Here is a 23,811-nt window from a genome sequence, read left to right as displayed (position 1 = left end):
TAACGGCGCTATCTGCCTCCAGCACGCGGCCCTGCGAGGCCGGAACGCGGGACGAGCCAAAAGCGCGGCCAAGAGCAGCGACGCGGCAGCGCGACGGAGCAAAGGGCACCGGGGGAAGCGGCGGGCGCGTAACCGCCGAGCAAACACCCAAAGCCCGGGAGCGGGCGCAGCGCCGCCGGGCAGGGGGCACAAACACGAGGCTCCCCCGGAACCCCCGCGCGCGGGGCGGCCGCCGCGCCGGTAACGGGACCGGCCGCCCGGGGCGGCCGCCGAGGCCCCGCCCCCTTCGCAGCCTATAAAAGGGCGGCGCGGCGGGGCCCGCCCCCGCACTCCAAGATGGCGGCGCTGCGGGCGGCGGGGGCCGCGCTGCTGCTGCGGCCCGGGCGCCGTGAGGCGGCGGCGAGGCTGGGGCTGGGCTACCACAAGAAGGTGAGGGGGCCGGGGCGGCGGGTCGGGCCGGGCGGGCGCGGCCGGCCGTTGGTGGCGCCGCGGCCGTTGGTGACGCGGCGGCCCCGCGCAGGTCGTGGATCACTACGAGAACCCGCGCAACGTGGGCTCGCTGGACCGCAACGCCAAGAACGTGGGCACCGGCCTGGTGGGCGCCCCCGCCTGTGGCGACGTCATGAAGCTGCAGGTAACCGGGGGTGTCATTGAGCGAGGGTCACCCCGCACTCACGTGTGGCCTTGGGGCACCGCGGCTGTGGCCTGGCCTGCTCTGTCCCCCCCACTCCGCGCCCTGGTCCCCCTTTTCCCTCCCCAGGGCCTTGTCCCCACCCGCGGGGACGTAGCCAGGTGCTTCCCGACCCCCCACCCTGCTCCCAAGGGTGTTTTGGGGACTCTTGGCCAGACGCTGCCGCTCCCGCAGGTGGAAGTGGACGAGAACGGGAAGATCATCGACGCCCGCTTCAAGACGTTCGGCTGCGGCTCGGCCATCGCGTCCAGCTCGCTGGCGACCGAGTGGGTCAAAGGAAAAACGGTAAGAGGTCCCTGCGGAGCTGGCAACGCCACGAGTGTCCGAAGTTCCCAGGCTTCTCCCCGTGGGGACGAGTAGGGAGCAGAGGCCCAGGAAGCGCCGTGTACGGATTGTGCTGTGTGGCGCCGTAGCTTGGAAAGCAGCGACTGAGAACTTTGGCCCTGCAGCGACCTGGCTCCTGGGGCCGGAGCTGTCGCTTCCAGGAACCTGTGCTGATCCGCAGGGAAGCGCTTTGTGGGTTATGCAGCAGGGAAACACATGTTGATTGTGGCATCTGAGAGAAAAAAACTAACAATGTTTTCAGATTTCTTGTCTCCTTTTTGTGCAAGTTTAACCAAGCTTGTGTTTCCATATTGTGAGAAAACGTAAAGACACTTGGAACAGCTCCTTACAGTCCTACTCAGTCCCTAACACTGGCGTGTTTTGATTAATTGATGCTACTACTCAACTTAAGATGTTCCTTAAACTTGTTGCATGGCAGGCACAGAGGGAGATGGGGTAGACACTGAGGGGCTTTGTTGCCTTAGCGTGTTGTCCAGCATCCTGTGCTGCCAGGGGCACGTAAGGGATTCTGCCATGCCAATTCCATTAGGTTTATACTAATATTCTGCCGAATGTGTTCGGAGCCTGTGTTGTACATGAGCTCACCAGTGACCTCGTGTGAGCTGTGTTTTTCAGGTTGATGAAGCTTTGAAAATCAGGAACACAGACATCGCTAAAGAACTCTGCCTTCCTCCAGTCAAACTGCACTGCTCTAGTAAGTAAAGGACTAAAGTGTATGAATAAGGCTTCTGTTAATGACACAGGTGCTTCCAAATGTTATTACCCAAATAAAATACCTGTGCGTGGAATGACCAAGGGTGGCCTGAAAGAGAAGGCCCCTTGTATTCAGGCTTTGGAGTAGCATTAAGAGTTTCCACATCTTTATCATCTTTTGGATTCTGTGTAGGTCAGAAGATAAGTGATAATAAGATGTTTGAGTTCTGGCTTTTTACTTCTAAAATACTGACTCTGTTCTCAAACTCTTATGCTACCACTGCTGCTCATACTGTGTATTCTGTTCTAAAAGCCTTTTCATGCCGTCTCTGAAACGTTCATGTACCACTTGGTTTTGTTTCCTTTGTAGTGTTGGCTGAAGATGCAATCAAAGCTGCCTTGGCTGATTACAAGTTGAAGCAGGATCCAAAGAAAGAAGAGTCAGAGAAGACGACAACCAATGCCTGAACGGACTGTAGAGCTTGTTCTCATTGCTCTTAATTTTGCAGTGCAATTCCTCTAGCTATTAGATCCTGTGCACTACTCAATGAAGCTGTAAGATACGCACATCTCACGCACAATGTGTCACCGTTCCGTGTGTGTTAAGACACTCTGGTAGTGCTTAAGTGACTGGAATGTGGGTATTTGAGCAGCCTGTATCCTGTCCTGACTATTTTTTTTTTTGAAATGTTTGGGTGAAGGAGACTGCTTAACTGCAAAGAACTTTAGTGGCTTCTCTCAGAAGTGAAAATCCGGATGTTCCAGTGCTGGAATGGCTGCACCTTTGGAAGATGTTTTGATAGTTCTACCTAATGTTTTGCAGAGTTTAATGGGAAATGTTGCCTTGGTCTTCATGTTTATGTAAGAACTGCAGGTCAATTCATGTATCAATGCAGTGTACGAATGCAGAGCAGTTCATGTGTCTGCAAACCACAGCTGTGCCCAGGGTTTCATTTCGCAGCCTGGGACCTGCTCCCTCTCCTGGTCTCTGTCCCTCCTCTCTGTGACATTCCTGCCAGGGGAGGCAGGGACGGGCGCTAGAGGGCAGTGAAAATGCACGAATGCTGCAGCAGCTGCCACCCACGCGGAGCCCGTGCACCCAGAAAGGAGCAAATGCCCTTCCTGAAGGCTCCGTCCTGCCCCAACAGCAGGACAAGCCCCAAAGTGCCGCGTTGTGGAGGTGGGAGCAGAGCTGCCTCTTCCCCAGAGCTGCGCTCTGAGGTGGCAGCGTTGGGGGTGATGTTTCCCTGGGGTAACACTCAGTTAACAGCTACCAATTAAAGCAGCTCCGTGTGCCCTTTGAATTGTCCTGGATTCGGTTGCATTGACAGCAGTTTCCGAATTGAGTGTGTGCAGAAGGTGTCACCTCCCTGTGCTACTGCCTGTCCCCCTCCGTCCTTCCCTTCCGCGCTGGCGGCGGGTGCTGCCTTTCCCCACATCTCAGCAGAAAGCGGAACCCCCTTAGCTGGCCCAGGAGATTATTTTTGTTGCGGTGTCTGACAGCCCAGGGCCTGCACGAGCTCCGCCAATGGCTTCTCTTCATTTATGGAAGGAAAAACCTTAAAAATGGGGCAAAATGGGAAAGCTGAGGGGGTCACATGGGGGGGTTTCCACGGCCAGAGAGACACTGTTGATGCTGCTCATGGGGTGCCCACACGGTTGTATTTCACCTTGAAATAGTGTGTCCTGCTCCCTCAGGCTCTGCCCACGTTGCCAGCAGCGCTGCTTGCACATCCTGGCAGCAGCACTCGCTTCCTCTCTGCTCGTTTCAACAACTTGAGCTTTGATTTTCCACCGTTACCGGCCCTCTTGGGTGAGGTGTTTGCTCATGAACCCGGCTGTGGCCAGCACAGGGGTTGGGAAGCGGCGTCGGGAGCGCTGGAATATGGAGCAATGCACAGGGGCCTGGCACGGCTCCTGGCCCTGCGCTCCCGGCCCTTGCACCGACTCCCGTTTTCTGGGAAGCGTTTCCATAGCTTTCCAAAACAGAGCGCATTTGAAAAGAGCTCTCATAGATTTCAAATAGAAACAAATACTCAAACCCAACAAACGTTGCTTTTGTTTTCCTACCTGGAGTTGTTCATCCTTGCATTAAAGCCCATTCGCTTATTTATAAGTGGCTCATTCCCAAACCTCTGCCCACAGCTCCCTTTTTTATCGTTTAATTAACGCCCACCCATGCAAAGCAGCTCGGAGGCCGCTCGTGGCAGCCCCTCTACGACGCCGAGCGCGGCCGCGGCCCTGCTCTGCGCGGAGGCTGCGGTTGCAGCCCTGCTCGCGATGTGTTTCTCAGAACGCGCTCATCCGGGCGCCGATTTTGCAAGAGATAACCATGGCCGGCCCCTGGGGTTTCACTAGCAAAAATAACCTTTGCAAAAGCGGGGCCGGGCCGATAAAGCGCGGAGCGAACCGGGGCCGCGGCGGGCGGTGCGGGGGGAGCAGCAGAAACAGGAAGAAGCTCCGGGTCGGTTCCCGAAGCGAAACGTTTCGCTGGCCGCGTCGCAGAGCAGCGCGCCGGGGCTGCGGCTTTGCACCGCCGCGGAAATGCAAACGAGAGGGAATTTGCATGGGAAGCGTCTTTATTAATTGCCGGAGAGCAGCCGGGGGCGTCGGGGAGAGCCCCGGTGCCGACGCGGCGGCCGGACGGGTGCTCTGCCGATCCCAAGGCACCAAGGCCTCCTCCCTCCTGCCCTCCACGAGCCCGGCGAAGCCTCCCTCTGCTTTTCCCTTCTTTTTACGTGTTTTTTCCCTGACAGATGCCCTGAGGCTGCGGGAGGGCTGGTGAAATCCTGCAGGACATCACATATATCCGGGCCGTGGGGGGAGTGGGGACACAAACCCACCCCAGGGCTGGCCCCTCACCCCCCTGCTCCAGGGGACAAAATTCCTCATCCCAAAGTCCTTTATTTGGCAGGAGGCTGATGATTATTTTTAAAAATGGTGTTTGCAAGGGGGCTGCTGGGGGCATGGGGGGTCTTGCATGGGCAATGCGCTCCCCGCTGCAGGCGGCATCGTGAGGGCAAAATGTCCACCCGGCTCCGCAGGAGCAGAAGGAAAGGCAGCCGAGACACGGGTTTCCCTCACAGATTTCCAAAACATCCCTATGGGAACGGGATTTCGGCGAAAACGGGGGAAAAAGACGCCGCTAGTCAAGCCCGGCGCGGCCATCGCCGCCCTCCATGGCCCCTTCATTGGCCGCCGGCGCCATCTCAGTGTTGGCGTCGGCATCACCGCGATCACCAGCAGCGGCGCCAGCATCGTCATGGTCGCCAGCAGCAGCCTTGGCGTCGCCACCAGTGGCCTTGGTGTCACCACCAGCGGCCTTGGCGTCCCCAGCGGCGGCCTTGGCGTCGTGGCGGGCGCCGGGCGGGCGCAGGCTCTGCGCGGCCGCCAGGATGTCCCGCCGCAGCAGCCCGGGGCCCTGCTCCTCGCGCGGGCCCGGCGCCGCCTCGGGCAGCTCCCCGAAGCCGCGCGCGCCGCCCGCCTTGTCGCGCTCGTCCACGTACTTCTTGGCGGGGAAGGAGGCCGGGTAGTAGGCGGCCGCCTTGTGCCGGCGGCGCAGCAGCAGCGCCGCGCACGCCATGAGGAGCAGCACGAGCGCCAGCGAGCCCGCCACGGCCGCCAGCAGCAGGTACTCGCGCAGGAAGGCCGCCAGGCCGCCCGCCGCCTCGCCGGGCGTCCCCGGGGCCTCGCTCTGCGCCGCCGTCGTCGTCACGGTGGCCGTGGGGCCCGCGGGGGAGCCGGGCGCCTCGTCGCCGTCCCCGCTGCCGCCGTTGTCACCCAGCGCCGGCCCCATGGCCGCCGCCGCCGCCGCTGCCACCAGCAGCAGCAGGAGGCTGAGCGGCTCCCGAAGCGACATCCTCCCTGCGCCGGGCCGCCTTCCTCTGGAAGGAGCAGGAAAAGGGTCGGCTTTGGGAATACCCGTTGGGAACGACCCCTTGGGAAGGGGCTCGTCATGCATGGGAACAACCCCTGGGAAGGAGCTCGTCACACATGGGAAGAACCCTTGAGAAGGGGCTCGTCACACATGGGAACAACCCTTGGGAAGGGGCTCCTCACACATGGAAGAACCGTTGGGAAGGGGCTCGTCACACATGGGAACAACCATGGGAACAACCAAGGAGAAACCCCCCTCTTGGAAGGGGTTCGTTACACACCCCAGGCCCACACCGAGGGCAGCCGCCAGCAACGCGGCCCCAACGGCCGCTAAATTCCTGGAAACGGAGGGTTTCGCCATGGAAAGTTTGACTTGGGGCAGCAAGCCCGGCCCTCCTGCCATCCCCTCATCCCTAACGGTTTTTCCCGGCCGTTATTCCCTGTGTGGATGATTCCAAGCTCCGGCGCGGCTAAAAATAGCCGCCCGCGCGGCAGAGGCGATGGAAGGGGGAGGCCGCCGCGTCCCGCTCCGGCCGCCACGGAATGATCCCGTGTTGCTCCCAACCGGGACGTTTCACACGAGGGCCCAAACGGCTTCTCCCCACGCCGGTGCTGGGCTCCGAGCCCCTTCCCTGCGCCCCGGAGTCCCCCAGATCCCGCTTCCCTCCTCTCCCCCCGCTGCGGAGTCTGGTTCGCATTAACCCGAGCTCGGAAACTGCGGAGCGGCGGGAAGGCCGGAGGCCCCTCCGTCCCTCTGTGTCCCGCACCCCACTCCAACATCCTGCAGGGATCCTGGGAGCCCCCAACCCCTCCGTCCTGCAGGGATCCGGGGAACTCCCAACCCCTCCGTCCTGCAGGGACTCGGGGAGCTCCCAATCCCTCCATCCCGCAGGGACCCCGGGATCCGCGACCCCTCCATCCTGCTGCCCCAGGTCCCCCTCTCACCTCTCCAGATCCTGCGAGGGGTGAGCGGGGAGGACGGAGGGGCCCGTCCCGTTCCCGGCCTCTCTCCCCCTTCCTGCCGCCTCCGCAGCGGAGCCCAGCGCGGAGCCTCCTCCTCCTCCCGCTGCTCCCGCTGCTCCCGCTGCTCCGTGGCGGCTGCCAGCTTGTTCCCATTAGCCGCGGGGCGGGAGCAGGGGCAGGACGCGGGGCAGGGCCTCGGACACGTCGGGGTTGTTGTAAAGGGTCTTTCGCCCCGTCAAGGAGGGAGCCGGGACCCCGCGGGGCTGCCGGGCACGAGGCCCAGCTGGTGGCTCCCGAAATGTCTCCTGCTTCCCCGGATCCGGAGTGGGACCTTGTCCTCGGATTCCCGGGGCAATCCTGGCTCCCGGGCTGCAGCCAAAGCTGCGCCGGGAGACCTGAGCGAAAGGGGCACATCCGTGGGGGCTCCATTGGGAATAGCAGCAAGATGCCCAGGAAGGGAAGGGCACCCAGGGTGGCATCACCTGGAGATCCGGAGTGTGGGACAGGGCCCGGCTATGTGTGACGGGGAATCAGCCCTGCTGCCACAATGGGATCCCTTTCCCTGCAGGATGCGGATGCCCTCGTGTAGGATCTGGGATGCTCCAGGTGGCACGCGGGGTCCGGGTACTCCACCGGGCATTGCTGCAGTTGCTCAAGACGCGCTTGCAATTTTTTCCTGTGCCTACAGTCCCTCGGGATCATCCAAAAAAGCCCTGGAAAAGCTGGCGTGGGGCACAGCCCGGGGCCCGGCACGGGACGGGATGGGACGGCAGCATCGCCGGGCTGTGCCCGCATGCCGGCTCCGGAGCCGGTTTTGGATTTCAGTGGCGTCTCCAAAGGCTCCCGCAGTTGCCGGCTCGGCTCCTCCATGCCCCAAATGAGCAGGGAGCCGGAGCGCAGCCGACCTCCCTGCTGCAAATCCCCCCGGGAGCCTCCGGAGCAGCCGGCGGCAGCTGCCGCCTCCGGAGCCGCAGGGACATCGGGATGTGGGGGACACGGAGCTTTTCCCTTTACTCTGTGTTGGCGGGATCAGCCTCTTCCCCTCTCGCTGTGTCCAGAGGCTCCAGGAGGAGCGGCCGGAGCAGGGAACTCGGGATGCTCTGCCTCCAAGGCACCCCTCTTTGCTCGGGGATCCATCCCTGCTTGCCCAGGCTCGCCATCCTTCCCTGTTGGGATCTCCATCCCTGTTTGTCCACAGTCTCCATCTCTCCTAGGGGGATTGCTCTCCTCTCCTTGCCCGGATTCTCCCTCCTCTTTGCCCGGATTCTCCCTCCCTCCTTGCCTGGATTCTCCCTCCTCTTTGCCTGGATTCTCCCTCCCTCCTTGCCCGGATTCTCCCTCCCTCCTTGCCCGGATTCTCCCTCTCTCCTTGCCCGGATTCTCCCTCCCTCCTTGCCCGGATTCTCCCTCCCTCCTTGCCCGGATTCTCCCTCTCTCCTTGCCCGGATTCTCCCTCCCTCCTTGTCCGGATTCTCCCTGTCTCCTTGCCCGGATTCTCCCCATATCCTTGCCTGGATTCTCCCTCCCTCCTTGCCTGGATTCTCCCTCCCTCCTTGCCTGGATTCTTCCTCTCTCCTTGCCTGGATTCTCCCTGTCTCCTTGCCCGGATTCCCCATCCCTCCTTGCCCAGATTCTCCCTCCCTCCTTGTCCAGATTCTCCCTGTCTCCTTGCCCGGATTCTCCCTCCCTCCTTGCCTGGATTCTCCCTCCTTGCCCGGATTCTCTCTCTCCTTGCCTGGATTCTCCCTCCCTCCTTGCTCACCCTCTCCCCTCCTCCCTGCCGGCCGCTCCCGGCTCGGAGCTGCCCGGCCCTCGGTGGCCGCCCGGCCGCTGCGGTGGCCACGGGGCCGGCCCAGCCCCGGCCGCAGGGCAGGGCCCGGGGGCCACTATGTAATTTGGGGCGGCCGCGCAGGGCCGGGCTCCGCGGCCGCTCTCCGGAGCCAACCGGCAATTCCCAACCAGCAATTTGGGAAGCGGGATCCCAAAGCAGAGCTTGCAATTAGCTCTGCTGCGCCAGCAGAATTCCCGGGAGAGCCGGAGCTCGGCCACGGCTGCAAGGGGGGGAGCGGGGCCGCCTGCACCCTGGCTCAGGCGGAAAATATTCGGGAATGTAAACAGGGAGCTCGGCCCCACTCGGGGCTGCTGGAAGCCTCTGGCACGGGGAGCGCGGGCGAGGAGGAGGACGGAGCAGGGAAGGGCTTCTCCCTGCTCCAAGGGGCCCCGTGTGAGGGGCTGCAGCGGGAAGCATGGGCAGGATGCAGGGACAGGGATACAGGGATATAGGGACAGGGATACAGGGACAGGGATACAGGGACAGGGACTCGGAGCCCACGCTGAGCTATTCCTGTGCTCCCCCTGGCAGCTCCCGTCGTGTCCCGACAGCTGGGAAGTTGGAGACTTGGAAGGGGCAGTGGGGCTGGATGGAGAGAGCCCAATGGAGCCACAGGAACAAGGAGCCAGGGAGCAGCCTCACGCGTCCTGGGAGCAACCACCCCATTCCCGGGATCCTGCTTCACCTTTTGGGGACACACAGGGCCAGGGGGACCCTGTTCGAGGCCCCTTCCCTCCCTGATGCTCCCCTGGCGGCGCTCCCGCTGGGAACACCCTGGGATAAAGCTGTGCCACAAGGCGCAGAGCCTGCGGCCGCACTTCCCACTCCGGGGGTGGAGGAGGCCATGGAGGGTGGGAATTTCCATGGGGATGTGGGCAGGTGGCTGCCACTGGTGCTGTGCGGGCTGGGATACTGCATGGGATATGGGGCTGCATGGGATGCGGGGCTGCAGGGGATATGGGGTTGCATGGGATATGGGGCTGCATGGGATGAGGTGATGCATGGGATGAGGGGCTGCAGGGGATGAGGGGCTGCAGGGGATATGGGGTTGCATGGGATGCGGGGCTGCATGGGATGCAGGGCTGCATGATATGAGGTGGTGCATGGGACGCGGGGCTGCATGGGATATGGGGTTGCATGGGAGGTGGTGATGCATTGGATATAGTGATGCATGGGATATGGGGTTGCATGGGATGCCGGGCTGCATGGGATGTGATGCTGTGCAGGATACGATGCTGCATGGGATGCAGGGCTGCACCGGACAGGATGGACATGGGGTTGCAGGGGCTATGGGGTTGCAGGGGACACTGTGCTGCATGGCATATGGGGCTGCACCAGGCACGATGGACATGGGGTTGCATGGGAGGCGGTGATGCATGGGATGAGATGGTGCATGGGTTGCAGGGCTGCATGGGCTATGGGGTTGCATGGGCTATGGGGTTGCAAGGGACACTGTGCTGCATGGCTGCACCGGACACGATGCTGCATGGGCTATGATGCTGCATGGGCTGCAATCCCGCACCGGGCGCAATGCAGGGCCTCCAGGCGATCGTGGCCGTCCCCGTCCCCACCACCACGACACAGCAGCAGGTCCGGAGCCGCGGGAGCTTTAATGGGGCCGGCCGAGGGCTCCGGCGGGCGCCGCGGCGCTCAGGGCTGCTCGGGCAGGAAGCTGCTGAGCGTCACGTTGTCGGCGTCGGCGTCGGCGGGCGCCGCGGGCAGCAGGCGCATGGCGGGGCCGGGCCGCGCGCGCTCGCCGGGCCGCAGCGCCGAGATACAGACCATCTCGGTGCGGCTGAGGCGGCGGGCGCCCGCGCGCCGGCGCCGCCACAGCAGCGACGCCAGCAGCGCCGAGCACGCCATGAAGGAGGCGGCCAGCAGCGCCAGCACCAGCACGGCCAGCGGGCACGCGCCCGCCAGCGTGCGCAGGATGTCCCGCGCCGGCGCCCGCGTGCGCGGGGACGGCCCCGTGGACCCGGGGCTGCCGCTCGCTGCCGCCGTGCGGGGCTGCGCCGGGCTGCTCGTGGAGGCTGCCGTGCGGAGCGGCGTCGTGGCGGGCGCTACGGAGCTGGGCAGCGAGTCGGGGGGATCGGTGTCATCCGGAGGCTCTGTGGTGGTTGGAGCGGTGGATCCAGGCGGGAGGCTGGTGTTGGTACCGAGCGCCACCAAACTGGGCAGCAAGTCGGGGGGATCGGTGTCATCTGGGGGCTCCGTGGTTGGAGCGGTGGATCCAGGCGGGAGGCTGGTGGTGGTACCGGGTGCTGCCGAGCTGGGCAGCAAGTCGGGGGGATCGGTCTCATCCGGAGGCTCCGTGGTGGTCAGAGCGGTGGATCCAGGCAGGAGGCTGGTGTGGGTACCGAGCGCTGCCGAGCTGGGTAGCAAGTCAGGGGGATCGGTCTCATCCAGAGGCTCCGTGGTCGGGGCGGTGGATCCAGGCAGGAGGCTGGTGTTGGTACCGAGTGCCGCCAAACTGGGCAGCAAGTCGGGGGGATCGGTGTCATCCGGAGGCTCCGCGGTGGCCGCGGCCGCAGACCCCTTCTGGAGGCCGCCCTTGGTGCCGGGCGCCGCCGAGTGCCACATCCAGCCCGGCTCCGAGGTGGCGCCGGGATCCCCGGCCGCGGCCTCCTGCCTCTTCCTGCGGGAGGGCGGCGGGAAGTCGCCCCCTTCCTCCTGCTGCTGCTGCTGCTGCTGCTCGGGGGCCGTCGCCCATCGCCAGCGCGGGCCGGGCGCCCGCTCCGTGCGCCCCGGCAGCCGTGCGGCCCCGCGCGCCCGCAGTGCCACCAGCGCCAGCGCCAGCAGCAGCAGCGCGGCCGCGCGCGGGGACACGGCTCCTGCGGGACAGAGCAGCGGCGCCGGTGACGCGCAGGCCCTGCCGCCTCCCCCGGAGAGCGGCCGCGGGGGAAGCGGCGGCTGCGAACGGGGCAGGAGCCGCGCGGGAGCCTCCGCTCGCCGCAACGGCCCCGCGGCCCCGCGCGCCTTCCGGCTCCCCTTCCTGCCCCGCGGCGCCCGCCGAGGGCCCCGCTCCCCGTCCCCGGAGCCCGCGCGGCCCCGCGCAGCCTCCCCACGGGGAGAGGCCGGCGAGGCCCTCGCGTTCCCGCATCCCGCTCCGGCGGCATCCCCGGCACCCGGAGGCCGCGGTGCTGCAGGACTCACCGCTCATCCCTGTGCAGCGGCCGCTGGGGCCGGCATGGGGGCTCGACGCCGCCGCCGCCGCTGCCGGAGCCTCCCGGCCTCGCGCCCCGACGGCGTCGGGAAGATGCGCTGCTGCGGCGGCCGCGAGCTCCGGCTCTGCCGCGCCGGGATGCAACCGATGCGCCGGGATGCGGCCGATGCGCCGGGATGCAGCCGATGCACCAGGATGCGGCTGATCCCGGCGCTGTTGGCCCAGGATGCGCCGCTGCTCCGGGATGCGGCTGCAGCTCCGCGGGGCAGCGCAGGGGAAGCCGCGCGGCCGTCGAGGCGGCGTCGGGGCCGCGGGGCGTTGCCGGCGCGCGGGGAGCGACGGAAATCACCGCCCCGACCGCAAGCGGCAGCGGGAGCGGAGCCGGGCGGGGGCCTCGGGGCACATCCGTAAACAGGGCCCGCCGGCCCCTGCGGCCTCGGAGCAGGGATGCAATCCCGGAGCAGGGATGCTCCAGGCCCTGCACTTGGGATGCATTCCCAGAGCAGGGATGCTCCAGGCCCTGCAGGTGGGATGCGTTCCTCGGAGCAGGGATGCGTTCCCTGGAGCAGGGATACAGTCCCCAGAGCCAGGTGGGATGCATTCCCTGGAGCAGGGATGCATTCCCGGAGCAGGGATGCTCCAGGCCCTGCAGCCGGGATGCGTTCCTTGGAGCAGGGATGCGCTCCCTGGAGCAGGGATGCTCCAAGTCCTGCAGCCGGGATGCGTTCCCCGGAGCAGGGATGCATTCCCTGGAGCAGGGATGCTCCAGGCCCTGCACCCACAATACGTTCCTTGGAGCAGGGATGTGTTCCCCGGAGCAGGGATGCTCCAAGCCCTGCAGCCGGGATGCGTTCCCCAGCGCAGGGATGTTGGTCCCTGGATCAGGGATGCTCCAAGCCCTGCACCCGGGATGCGTTCCCCAGCGCAGGGATGTTGGTCCCTGGATCAGGGATGCTCCAGGCCCTGCACCCGGGATGCGTTCCCCAGCGCAGGGATGCTGGTCCCTGGATCAGGGATGCTCCAGGCCCTGCACCCGGGATGCGTTCCCCAGCGCAGGGATGCTGGTCCCTGGATCAGGGATGCTCCAGGCCCTGCAGCCGGGATGCGTTCCCCAGCGCAGGGATGCTGGTCCCGGAACCCCGCAGCGCAATGGGGCACGCGGCTCCCGCGGCTCCCAGGCCGGGCTGCGTCCCCCGCCGGCGCGGCCAAAGAAGAGACGCACAGAGCAGGTTGTAACCAAGGACTTTATCTCCGGAGCGGGAAGCGGGTGCTCGCGCGGACGCGCCGGCCGCTCTATAAGAGCGCGTCGCTCCGGGCGCCGCGGGGCTCTCGCGGCTGCAAAAAGCTTCAGGCACTGACTCCGCGCGAGCCCCGCGGGCAGCAGCAGTTCATTAAATAAAACACAAGCTACAGACCGAGGAGCGCGGCCGCGTCCCCGGCGCCTCCGCCGACCCTGCGCGGGGGCCGGACGGACGACGTCGGAGCGGCCGCGGGAGCAGGAGGGGGGTTTGTTCAAAAAGAAAACACACATCAGCTCAGCCACGTACTGCAATACAGAAACATCACCAAACGTTCACATTCCCGGAGCCCGGAGCGCCCGCCCGGCGCCGGCGGCGTTCCCGTCCCCCCGAACGGCGCTCGCGGCTCCGCGTCTTCCTCGCTGTGGGGTTTTGTCACGTTCTCTGCCCTCTCCGACGTGCTCTGCTGCCTCCCCGGCTCCGCCGTCCCCGCAAACAGACACGTCCCGCAAGCGGGAGCCGTCCCGGGATGCCTTGAACGGGTCAACACTGGGAAAAAGGGATAATTCGGGGGTCCCAAGGGCAGCGGGGGCTGTTCCCTGCGCGTGGGGATGCGCCAGCCCCGAGGCGATGCCGGGGCTCAACCCCGCAGGGAAGGCGGTTTCGGCTCGAGCGCTGACGCTCTCCAGGCCTCGTCCCGCTGCCTTTGCCCACGGGTGGATGTGGGATGGGGCGGGAAGCGGCAGCCCCTCGGGATCCGCGAGCAGGGACGTCCGGAGGAGCCTTGGGGACCTCTCCATGTCCCTGAGGATCCCGAAGGGCTGCTCCCCTTTGCTCCCCAAACGGGAGCAAAGACCCGGAGCCTCCCCTTGGAAAGGGCTGGAAAGGCCACATCCCTGCAGGAAGAGGCTGCTCTCAGAGCTGGATACAGAGGCAGGGGCGGGAATAAAGGGGGAACAAAAAAAAAAAAGAGGAATTTCCCTTCCAGAGACCTGTCATTGTGAAACCCCCCGAGCTGCTAACGCTGCTTCGGAAGCAAAGCCGGGGCATTAACACTGAAGCGGGAGCGAGAACTGCAGGCTCCGGCTTGGAAACTTCCAACCGGGAAGGAGCCGGAGAGGCCGGAGCGGCAGCCCCGGCCGGAACAGGATTTCCAGCAGCGCTAGAGCCGGACGGACACGGGGAGAAGGGGGCGCAGCCGAGTCCTGCCACTCGCCAGCGAGTCCGTGGGTAAGAGTAAAAACATCTTCTGCATTAAGGTATCTCCTGCATTAACTTTTGCCATAAAATAAAAACCAAAGAAACCCAGATGCTAAAACATGCCCATTTGGACATGCCTGGAATAATCCTGTTTCGAAATGGCAACACGAGGCTAGCTCAGAATTTCGGGACAAGGGCCCCCAAGGCGTTTTGTGGCACGAAGCGCCTCAACGGGACCCGCGTCTTCCCGCCGGGAAGCGCCGGGAAACAGCGAGGAGGATGCGGGAAGGACGCGGCCCGGCCTGCGAGGGGTCTCAGAACTCACCCGACTGCTCCAAACTGAGGATTTACACAAAATCCCTTGGTTTTGTCCTCTGAACGGTATAAACATCCAGCACACACACGTGCACGCACACGCACACACACGCGCCGTGCCGTCCCTTTAGATTTCAAACACCAATACTGCAAAGTGGCAAATCAGAAAAATAAAAAGCAACCTTTGTTTTCTCTTGGTTTTGGCAACTTTAAAAAATGGTTAAGAACAATGCGGCATTGGTCCCTAAATCTAGAAAAAGATATTTGGGCACAACACTGAGAGTCAGAATGGGTTTGTTTTCAAGATTTCGTAACATCTGGAAAAAAAAAAAAACTGTAAAAGTAGCACTTTTTGACTTGTTTGACACAGTCACATAATTCATTAAAACATCAGGAAAAAAAAATCTTTTCACTAATAAAAAGCTTGATTTTAATCATCGGCTTTCGTTGACGTGAATGGAGGAGAGGAGGGAAGCTCGCGCTGGAATGCTGCACGCTGCTGCCGAGCGAGCGGACGCGGGGACTGGAATGTGCTCCGGGCCGGCGCGGCCGCCGCTCGCCGCTCAGTCTGCGATCTTGGCCATCTGCTGCTCGAGCTTGGAAATGCGCTCGTCCTGACTGCTGATTGTGTCTTTTATAGATTTCAGCTCTTTCAAAATCTCATCCAATTTGGCTTCGTTTTGCTGGAGGGAAAGACAAAAGGCGCGTTCGTTAAGAGGGCGGCCGAGGACTGGAGCCGTCGGAGCAAGGGGCTGCTCCGAGCGGGATTCCCGCTCGTCGGAGATGTGGGCACACCAACACCTGACAGCTGCAGCCCCCGGATTATGGGCTTTTCTACAGCCTTTTCTCAAGGCCTGCACAGTGTGAGGTCAGTCTGTACCACTGTTTGCACTGGGTTTTAGGCAAAATATAGACACACGGCTCAAGCTCGCATGTACTTTTTAACTCCCTATAAATACGACACCCCATCACCTGCAGGGATGAGCCAGAGCTGGGTATTTATACGAATTATTTTGAGCACTAACCCTTCTCTGCAGGCAGAGCCTGGCTCAGGGAACACGTGTTGGGTCAGAACAACACGCCGAGTTTTCCTTCATGTCAAAATTCAACACAACCTTCAAGGGCACCTCGTGTGTGCGGCCTGTCTGGAACGCCACCACTTGTGTCACCTGGGCCCAAAGCCACCCAGCTGCACCCTCTGAGCTTGGCTAAAACTGATTCTAGACACGGAGCCCTGTACATCAAGTCTCGGGCAGCCAGTCCCAAATGCTGGTGAATTTTACTCACTATGCTTGACGCATCGGCTGCTTTCTTTGGAGCATTGATGAGATCACTTTTCTTGTTCGCCGCAGGCTTGTTGTCCAGTATATTCTTCTTGACCACCTTGAGATCCCTATTCTTGCCTGGAATGTAGCCGTGTTTCAAGGAAATGAGGAGGGGATCGGCGTTCTTCCCCTCAAACCACTCCTCGGCTTCCAGGGCTGCTTCGGGGCCGGCTGTGTCCGGGTACAGGTCATCCTGGAACAGGTCCGACTACAGGGCAGAAGAAACGAATCGGTCAAGGGCTTTGGAGCCGGGAGCTGGAGCGGGCTGCAACGCGCACGAGGAGCGGCGGCGCTCACCTTTCGAGGGACCGTCATGATGATGGGCTCGCATTTCCTCTCGTGAAGCTTGAAGAACCTTCCAAAGGAGAGAGGAGCGACTTAGAACAGGGGACAACGGACGTGCCGGGTGAGGGTGGCCTCGGCTCTGCTGCTCGCGCGCAGCAGCGAACGGAGAGGCAGCGGCAATGGGAAGCACGGGGCAATCCTAGGGAGTCCCAGCCCGGCGGCGCCGGGATTGCGGGGCCCTCGCGGGGCTGCAGGAGCTACCTGTGAGTGTGCAGAGCTCCCCTCTTGGGGACGGGGTGGCTTTAGGGACCGGGTGGCTTCAGGGAGAGTCGCACGTTGGGGTGTGAAGAGGCACAGCCCGCGCTGGGACTGTGGAGACAACACACGGTAACACGCGGCCTCGTCCTGCTCCCTGCTCCCGCGGCGTCTCCGGGCACCCCCTGCAGCCTGTCCTCCAAGCAGGGCCACCAAAGCCACCAGCAGCGCTGAGGAAACGTCCCCGCGCGCCGGGCGCTCGGCTGCGGGCTCTGCTTTCCTCAATATCAACGGGATCATCGTGAGGCTCCACGGAGCAGGCCCAGCACGCCGCGTCCCAGGGGAGAGCGCACGCCGGGACAAACACGGACCTGCTCTCCTGAGGTGCCTTCTTATTTTGCCCTGTTTTCAGCAGGGATTTCCAGTTGTGCCTGCAGGCCACTCACTGCCTCCACAGCTCTTCCCTAAATCCCTCAAAGTTTGTGATCTCCTCGCTACGTGCAAATGGAGATTTCCACCAAACTTTACCACCAAGGATGCTGCTAACACAGCCTGTGACCAACCCGACGCTGTTTTCAGCAGGCAGCTTGCTCTGCTAGATACCACTCCTTCATCACGGGCTCAGCCGAAACCCCAGGAGCTCTCCAGGCTTTCTCACAGAACCATTACGGTTGGAAAAGACCTTCAAGATCACTGAGTCCAACCGTAATCATAGAATGCTCAAGGTTGAAGGGACCTCTAGAGATCATCTAGTCCAACCCCTGCACATGCAGGGTCACCTAGAGCACGTGGCACAGGACTGCGTCCAAGCGGGTTTGAAGATCTCCAGAGAAGGAGACTCCACAACCTCTCTGGGCAGCCTGTTCCAGCGCCCATGTTCTGCCTAAGAGCAGCATCACTTGGTGCCACAGGACCCAACACTCACTACGGGAGCAACGGTGTGTGCAGCAGAGCAGGTTTGCACCAGCAGCATCTCCAAACTCCACGGCATTGATTCACCAGCCGGAGCAACGTGGCCTCCTCGCCCCGTGCCACGTGTCCCGCTTCCCTGCGGGAAGCTGGTGCCGACGAGCGGGATGGACCTGGCTTGCTCTGGACACCCCCCTGGCCACGCAGCCTCTCTCCTCACCTGGCAATCTCGCACTTGTTCACGTCCAGGCCCCTCTTTGGCATGAACCCCATCCCTCTCTGCGGCTCCTTGCTGCTGAAGGTGTTGAGGTAGTGAACGTAGGGGGACTCGTCCGTGATCTCGAAGTAGCGAATGCTGCTGTCGCCCTGCAAGGGAGAGAGAAAGGATCGTTCCGGGCGAGAAAGAGGGATCGTCCAGGGGTGCTGGCGCCGGCACAGCTGCTCATGGATTGTCACCACCAACGGGGCCGCCTGGAGCAGCCCCTGTCCCTCCTCCCAGGCAGTGCCACCTGCTTGGGGCTGCCCGGGTGCCAGGAGGACGAGAGCCCGGCCGAGACGCTGCCCCGGGGTGCCCGGAGCACGGGCAGGGCTGCAGCAGCCAACGCACAAGGAACCTCCATTTCAAGGGACGTAGCATTACCAGGAGTCTCCCAAAAACACCAGGTTTGGTGCTTTTATGTGGAATGCACAATGGATAGCTATTTTTTCCCCAAGTTAAAACTTCCCTTGTTTACCAGCCTAATATGTTTCATCTCTGGCTGCTCACAAGAGTCACTATCAGACAGTGCACTGCTCTCTTCTCAGATATCCATACGGCACTAGCAGAACGAGCATAAAGCAATTCCCTAGTGTAATCCAAGTGCATTGGATATCCAAGTTCATCAGCCTCTTGGTAAGTGCTGTTCTTCATAACACTGTGATTCAGCAGGACAATGACAAGAGGGTATCTGCACAACCTAGAGCTAGAGGCTTGGGCAGAAAGACTACAAAACAGTTTCTCTTTCTGAGTGCAGATAATGCTGCCACACTGGCATCTCTGAAACAACAGAAGAGGAAGCAGAGATATAAAATAAGTTTCTCACTAGCAGCTTAGAAGACACGACTCTTGAATGCACTTGCATGGATTCTCCTTTGTAATTAATTTTTCATCTAGTCTCTCCTTGGTTCCTGTTTGTCCAAACTGTGGCATTCAGAAGAGGGTGCTTTAGATCCCTTAATGCCTACAGCAAATTACTTTAGGAAGGAGCATACACAATTCCACTTTTCTGTTATTTAACCTGTCTATGGCTCCGACCATCACTCCAGCACCAAACTTGTGGTTGTCTTTCTCAGCTGAGACACCTGAGGGCATTTCACAAGCATCGTTCATTCAAGGGCAGTCTGTCTGTGCAAGCTCAGTCATTTACCTTGCCACACAAGTAAATAATGTTGGTATCCGGATCATAGAAGGGCAGCAGGACCCCATTGCTGGTGTCCATCTCGTGAAGGGCTATTGGCTCTTCCATGTTTTTCTGAAAATAAAAACATCAGTCACGTTAAAGAAGCACTGAAAGGCTCATGTTGACATACAATCTAAATTACTGGCAATTCTTTGTAGTTAGCAGAACATTCAGCAGCGTCTTCAACACTGAAGGTTTTGGTATTCTACCCATTACAATACCTGTCACTGTAAACGCTTACAAGCTCATTCATTCCCCAATGACACTTTAAGCACAAAATGCATTAAAACAGCACGCAGGATAATTCACAAAGTCAAGGGGAAGACTTGACAGGGCCACGTTAACAAGTGCCTCATCCCAGCGTGGCGAGATTGCTGCTGTCCTGCTCTGCACATGCAACGTTTGAATGGAAGGGACCTTCACAAGGCTACTCACAAGGCTGCTTGTGCCATGGCAGGGACTGACACAAATCACTTCCTCTACTGAGTGAACAAGCGTAAATAGCAATAAATGTCAAAGCGTAAATGTCGATAATTTTTGGCATGCGAAGTCTGAGCGAGATAAAGCAATAGATGGAAAAGGGAATGCGCTCGAATATGTGACCTAGGAACGTGGCAGGAGACTGCAGGTTTGGGCTAGTAAGTTGCCCTGACAGTGAAACAGCAGCAAAGAAGGAACGTGGGAGGAACGTACGGGATTCCAGAGGGCGAGCTGCCGTTCGCTCATGCGGCTGAAGCCGGTCGTGAAGATGTTCCCGTCGGCCAGGAAAATGGCCCGCATGGGCCGGGCTCCCTCGTGGGTTTTCTCTTTCTCCTGGAAGGGATTTAGAGGTTCATGTTTAGGAAGGAACTGGAAGCCCGAGCGATGATGAGCTCTGCTCCAGCCGCACGGAATCCGTGCAGGAAGCGCTGCTGCTCCGAGGAGGAGGATGCCAATGGCACAGGGCAACGTCCAGTCGCTGCCCAGTGCTCCAGGGCAGAAAGCAGCTGCTGAACACACAAGAAGTGGTCACAGGTGGCTCATTTCAGCCTTGCCTCTCAGATCCATCTGAGGTTGAAGGAAGGTTTCTCTGCAAGCTACGACACATACGTAGGCTGCTAAATCTCCCTTTTGCACAAACAACTTCGGCAAGGCTCTTGTGCAAAAGGATTAGATGAGGAATTCCACTTGTGCAGGTTTTAAAGCTGAGCCCTAAAAATCACAGTTCAAACACTAATTCCAGGAAACCTGGACAAATCCTCCACCCGGTGCAATCCTTAGGCCAGGCTGTAGTGAAACCCAATTGCATTTACAATTATCGTGCCAACTTACAGCAACGATCTCCTGTTTCCTGGGGTCAATAATTCGAACCTTCTTGTCTTTGGAAGATGTACAGATGAGGCTGCCATTGCGATTCCAGCTCACGTTGTAGATCACGTCCACGTGCATGTCGTCCAAGTTGATGAGGGCTTCACCGGTGCCCACGTTCCAGATGATGATTGCGTTATCGCAACCTGGAAGAGAAGAGCAGCTCCAAATCACGACAGCAGAGGGAAGGGAAAACACCCTGCGCGTGCCGGGACGCCGAGAGCAGCAACATGGGCAAAGGGGAGCAGCCCCGGAGCAAGGGGCAGCTGAGCACAGCGCTGGCACGGAGCAAACTGCAAATTGAGAAAGAAAATGCAAGAGAGTTACAGCAAGAGCTGAAGGAGGGCCAGAAAAGGGCCTGCCCTGGGCTCTGCTATGGCTTTTTGTGCATTCTGTGCAGGAGCTCTTGGCTCAAGGATCAGAAACACCAAGGGCAAAGAGGCAATGTTCTTACACCTCTGTAAATGAAAGCACTGGCTGGCAGGCAGCCCGCTGCCTTCTCAGGTGATAGAGGTTTGCAGCAGAGAGAGCAGGAACGGCAGGAATGAGCACGGAGGTGGGTGACAGCACGGGCAGAGCAGCAGCAGAACAAGGGCAAGGAGGGCAGTGAGCAGGAACCAGGCGGAAAGAAGACACAGAATAAAGCCCAAGATATGATGAGAGCAAGATTGAAAACAAACCAACACAAACAAAAAAACCCCATGGGATGGGAGCCATAAAACCCCCAGGTAAGGAGATGAAAGCGCAGTGGGCAACGTGGTAGCTTTTCCCAAGACTCAGGAGGGTAAAACCACACATGGAGGCAAAGGATCACAATTGTTGTCAACTCCCAAAGGGCACAAATGACACTGGAAACCAGCTTGTGGTCAGCAACCAAACAGAGCTCAGGTGACAATGGGGACTTGATGGTCAGCATCCTTCCTCCTCCCCGTCTCTTGGGAGTAACCCTGGCCAGATCGCCTGGACACCCACCATCTGCTGCTTGCACTCGCATCCAAATCAACTTCCTAAGTTAAATATGAAAAATCACCTCTCCTTTAGCATGTTTGCACATTGAGTTTCGTTACATTAGCACCTACAAGGTCTGCAGACCACAGTATTGCTGGGAAAAACAGATCAAAGCTCAGCAGGTCCATCAGAAGCACCCGTGGAAATGCAGAGCTCATCTGGCAGCCCAGCTGAAATGATCTGCTTCCCTTTGCCCGTGCTCAACCCTAAAGGTCATGGAATGAAAACCTCAGCCCCTGCTCATGGATAATGACTTCTCTATTTTATTTCCATAATAATGTGCCTGTTCTTCAGTGGTCAAAGGAACCTCACTGCATGGACTGCATTAGTCAAGGAGACAACATGGCAAATGCTGAAGATGGAAGTGTGTGAAAGGGACGTCCAGGCTCCGAGATGAGGAAAAGCAAAAGCAGTTGGGTCTCTTATAAACGTTGATGAAAACAGGGATGAGGGGAAGGTGTATGTAAATGGTTATCAGTTGAAATGGTTATCAGTTTCATCATCAGATGAAACCTGCAGATCAAATAAAGCCTGGAACTGTTTTAGCACTGTAAACCGTGCCCTTGGACAATTCCTTGGGTCTTGTCCCTGTAAACCGGAGACAGGGAAAGGCCAAGATAAGGAACACGCTGCGAGCCCCGTGTCCTGGTGTCACCAGGCCCTGCAATTCCGGCCCCGGAGAGGGAGAGGAGAGGAGCGAGCGGCTTGACTCCGAGTCCGGACTTCACTCCGGCTTCACTCCGGAGCCCGGAGCTCCTACCTGCGCTGAGCAGCACGTTGCGCGCCGTCGGGTGCCAGGCCACGATGCCGACCCGTTTGGAATGGCCTTCTAGCACGACCACCGGCTCCGTCAGCGACAGCGTGAGCCCGTTCTCGGGAATCTGCCACACCTGGAGAGGGGAAGCGAGAGGCGGTGACCGAGGAGCAGCTCGTTGTTCCCCCCGCCGCGCACCGCGCGCCGCAACGTCCACGCGGACCCTTCCGGATACGGGCGGGAAGGCAGGAACAGGGAAGGAGAGGTCCCAAGTCACCATCAAGTCTCTGGCTGCTCCGTTACTAAGACCCCTCCTTGCTCGTCCTGCCAGTGCGGAACCACTGGCTGGTTTCCCTCCACATCCACATTATCTCCGTGCCCAGAGACCCGTTTGGGTCAGATACGGCCTGAGAGAGATTCAAAATAAACTGCCTTGCAGCAAAAACTGTCTGAACAAGCCGGGGGCTTTATAGATTATGCAGGAAGCAGGACGCGGTTCTACTGGGGCTGTTTTTTCTTTATCTTTAGAAACGCTGTCAGTTTTCACGTTGCGTTTGGAATCTCCTTGCCAACACCGATTGACTGAAGAAAACCAGTTTGGTGCTGGTAAAGGTTAAAGCAGCCCCAGTTGGCGTTGCAGAACCACCTTCCGAGGCAGCAACCGCCCGCTCGCTTCTCCTCTTACACAACCGTCGTGTCGCAAGCGTCTCCCCATGGTTAGGAAAGAACCGTCACGAGGGGGAACCGGCCCCGCGGATCCCGCCGCACGTGCCCGCGATTTCCGCGGCTCCATCGGAGCCGGTTTCGCTGCGGAAGGAGAAAGGTGGAAGAGACCAAATCCGCGCGATCGGCTCTGCCAAAACCATTCCTGCCCTTTGGGGCTGGAAAAGCCTCTCTGAACGCAGCGTGACCGACGTGGAGCGCGTTAAAACGCTCGGGCCCGTCCTCGAGGCGCAGCTGTAGGTAGGTGGCAGCAGCACCGCGCGCTCGCGCGGCCTTTGTCCGCTTGAGAGAGGGATCCGGGAGCCCAAACCAAGGGACTTTCCTCCCACGGGGATGCCTGTGGATAAACCTTGGAGATGCAGAAGATTCCCAGGCATCCCAGCTCACTTCCAAACACCCCGGGCCCCATCTCGCCGCCTTGGCCATGCGCATCCACCAGCCGCAGCGGTTTAAAAGGTCTCGACTGACAGGACTGCTTTAAAGTCAGCCTGCCAAAATCAGTCCCTGTTTTTAATAGGGAATCGTGTGTAGGGTCTTTTAGAGGAACCATCTCAAAATTCTTTGCAATTTTAAGCACTACCGCGATGCTGCAGATCACAGATGCTACTCAAAACGATGAGAAAGTTGGGAGGAGAGAATTAAGATTCGTTTCACGGCCAAGTCTTCTGCTTGCCAGAGAACGTCAGGACCAGGTCTGAAGCGAGCTGGGGAATGCAGGCACTGGGAGAGGAAAGGGGGGTATCGCACACAAAATTCCAAGGAAAAAGGCTAAAACAAGAGGCTTCTGGTGTATCCACTGAGATATTTTTTCTTTAAGGGGAAGAGGGGAAGCACCTTCCCCTGGCAGCAGCTGCGGAGCGGCGTAATCCCCTGCAGATTACACAAACTCTTGACCTAATCGTCGCGCTCGGCATTGCAAAACGCGCGGGTGCGGGAGGCCAGGCGGCCTCCCCAGCGCCCCGGCCCCCTCATTCCTGCTCCGGGCGGGAATTCCAGCGTGGGAGGAAGCCGGATCCAAGGGGCGAGCTGAGGAGCTGGCCGGGAGGATGGAGAACGCTCCAAAAACACGAGTGCAGCGAGCCTGGGCCACCGGCAGCAGCAGCAGCAGCAGCAGTTTGGGGTCACAAGTCATTGCAAGGGCTCTCGTTTAATTTTTGAAACCATTTGCTGAACCAAACTCACTCCGGCCACGGCGCACAAGCTCATCAGCAACGGAGCGGATTTCCTACGACTGGGACAGGCCACGCGATACCGTCTACAAGCCTTTATATAATCAGACACTTTCCAGCTGAATTAAAAAACCTGCAGCCCATTACAGCCATTCGGAAGAGCGTAAAGCATGAATATTTAAAAAACTCCGTATTTGCTGGCATGGGAAAATCATTCTGCCACAGCAGCTTTCCCAGGGATTTTCCAAGGATGGGCTGCCCTAAGTCCTACCTCTTCCCATG

At 60.2% G+C, this 23,811-nt stretch overlaps 4 protein-coding genes across 4 annotated transcripts in view; 1 reads left to right on the top strand and 3 right to left on the bottom strand.

Moving 5' to 3' along the window:
* The first annotated feature begins 316 nt into the window (after positions 1–316).
* ISCU (iron-sulfur cluster assembly enzyme) lies at positions 317–2,356 on the top strand. Its single transcript, XM_088525073.1, has 5 exons — positions 317–429; positions 521–634; positions 866–976; positions 1,652–1,730; positions 2,100–2,356. The coding sequence occupies exons 1-5, from the start codon at positions 337–339 to the stop codon at positions 2,195–2,197; spliced, it is 495 nt and encodes a 164-aa protein (XP_088381199.1). The 5' UTR covers positions 317–336; the 3' UTR covers positions 2,198–2,356.
* Positions 2,357–4,874: 2,518 nt separating this feature from the next.
* TMEM119 (transmembrane protein 119) lies at positions 4,875–5,588 on the bottom strand. The gene has a single exon (XM_088525140.1). The coding sequence runs from the start codon at positions 5,586–5,588 to the stop codon at positions 4,875–4,877; it is 714 nt and encodes a 237-aa protein (XP_088381266.1).
* Positions 5,589–10,049: 4,461 nt separating this feature from the next.
* SELPLG (selectin P ligand) lies at positions 10,050–11,559 on the bottom strand. The gene is made up of 2 exons (XM_088525139.1): positions 11,553–11,559; positions 10,050–11,230 (listed from the first exon to the last, which is right to left on the bottom strand). Exons 1-2 carry the CDS (start codon positions 11,557–11,559, stop codon positions 10,050–10,052), a joined length of 1,188 nt encoding a protein of 395 aa, XP_088381265.1.
* Positions 11,560–14,868: 3,309 nt separating this feature from the next.
* Positions 14,869–23,811, bottom strand: part of CORO1C (coronin 1C) — a 41,185-nt gene continuing 32,242 nt past the window's right edge. Inside the window, exons 4-11 of the mRNA XM_088525072.1 lie at positions 21,644–21,773; positions 19,840–20,021; positions 19,222–19,341; positions 18,496–18,600; positions 17,310–17,455; positions 15,938–15,995; positions 15,603–15,848; positions 14,869–14,998 (exon numbers count right to left, since the gene is read on the bottom strand). Coding sequence (XP_088381198.1) covers positions 14,879–14,998; positions 15,603–15,848; positions 15,938–15,995; positions 17,310–17,455; positions 18,496–18,600; positions 19,222–19,341; positions 19,840–20,021; positions 21,644–21,773 — 1,107 coding nt within the window. The 3' untranslated portion in view covers positions 14,869–14,878. The remainder of the gene's footprint in view (positions 14,999–15,602; positions 15,849–15,937; positions 15,996–17,309; positions 17,456–18,495; positions 18,601–19,221; positions 19,342–19,839; positions 20,022–21,643; positions 21,774–23,811) is intronic.

The sequence above is a fragment of the Tinamus guttatus genome, unplaced genomic scaffold, assembly GCF_059628265.1.
Source record: "Tinamus guttatus ecotype Peru unplaced genomic scaffold, ASM5962826v1 Tinamus_guttatus_pri_ptg000223l, whole genome shotgun sequence".
In the NCBI taxonomy this organism is placed as follows: Eukaryota; Metazoa; Chordata; class Aves; order Tinamiformes; family Tinamidae; genus Tinamus; species Tinamus guttatus.
Note: the sequence above shows the minus strand (reverse complement) of the source record. Positions and strands in the feature narration are given on the sequence as shown.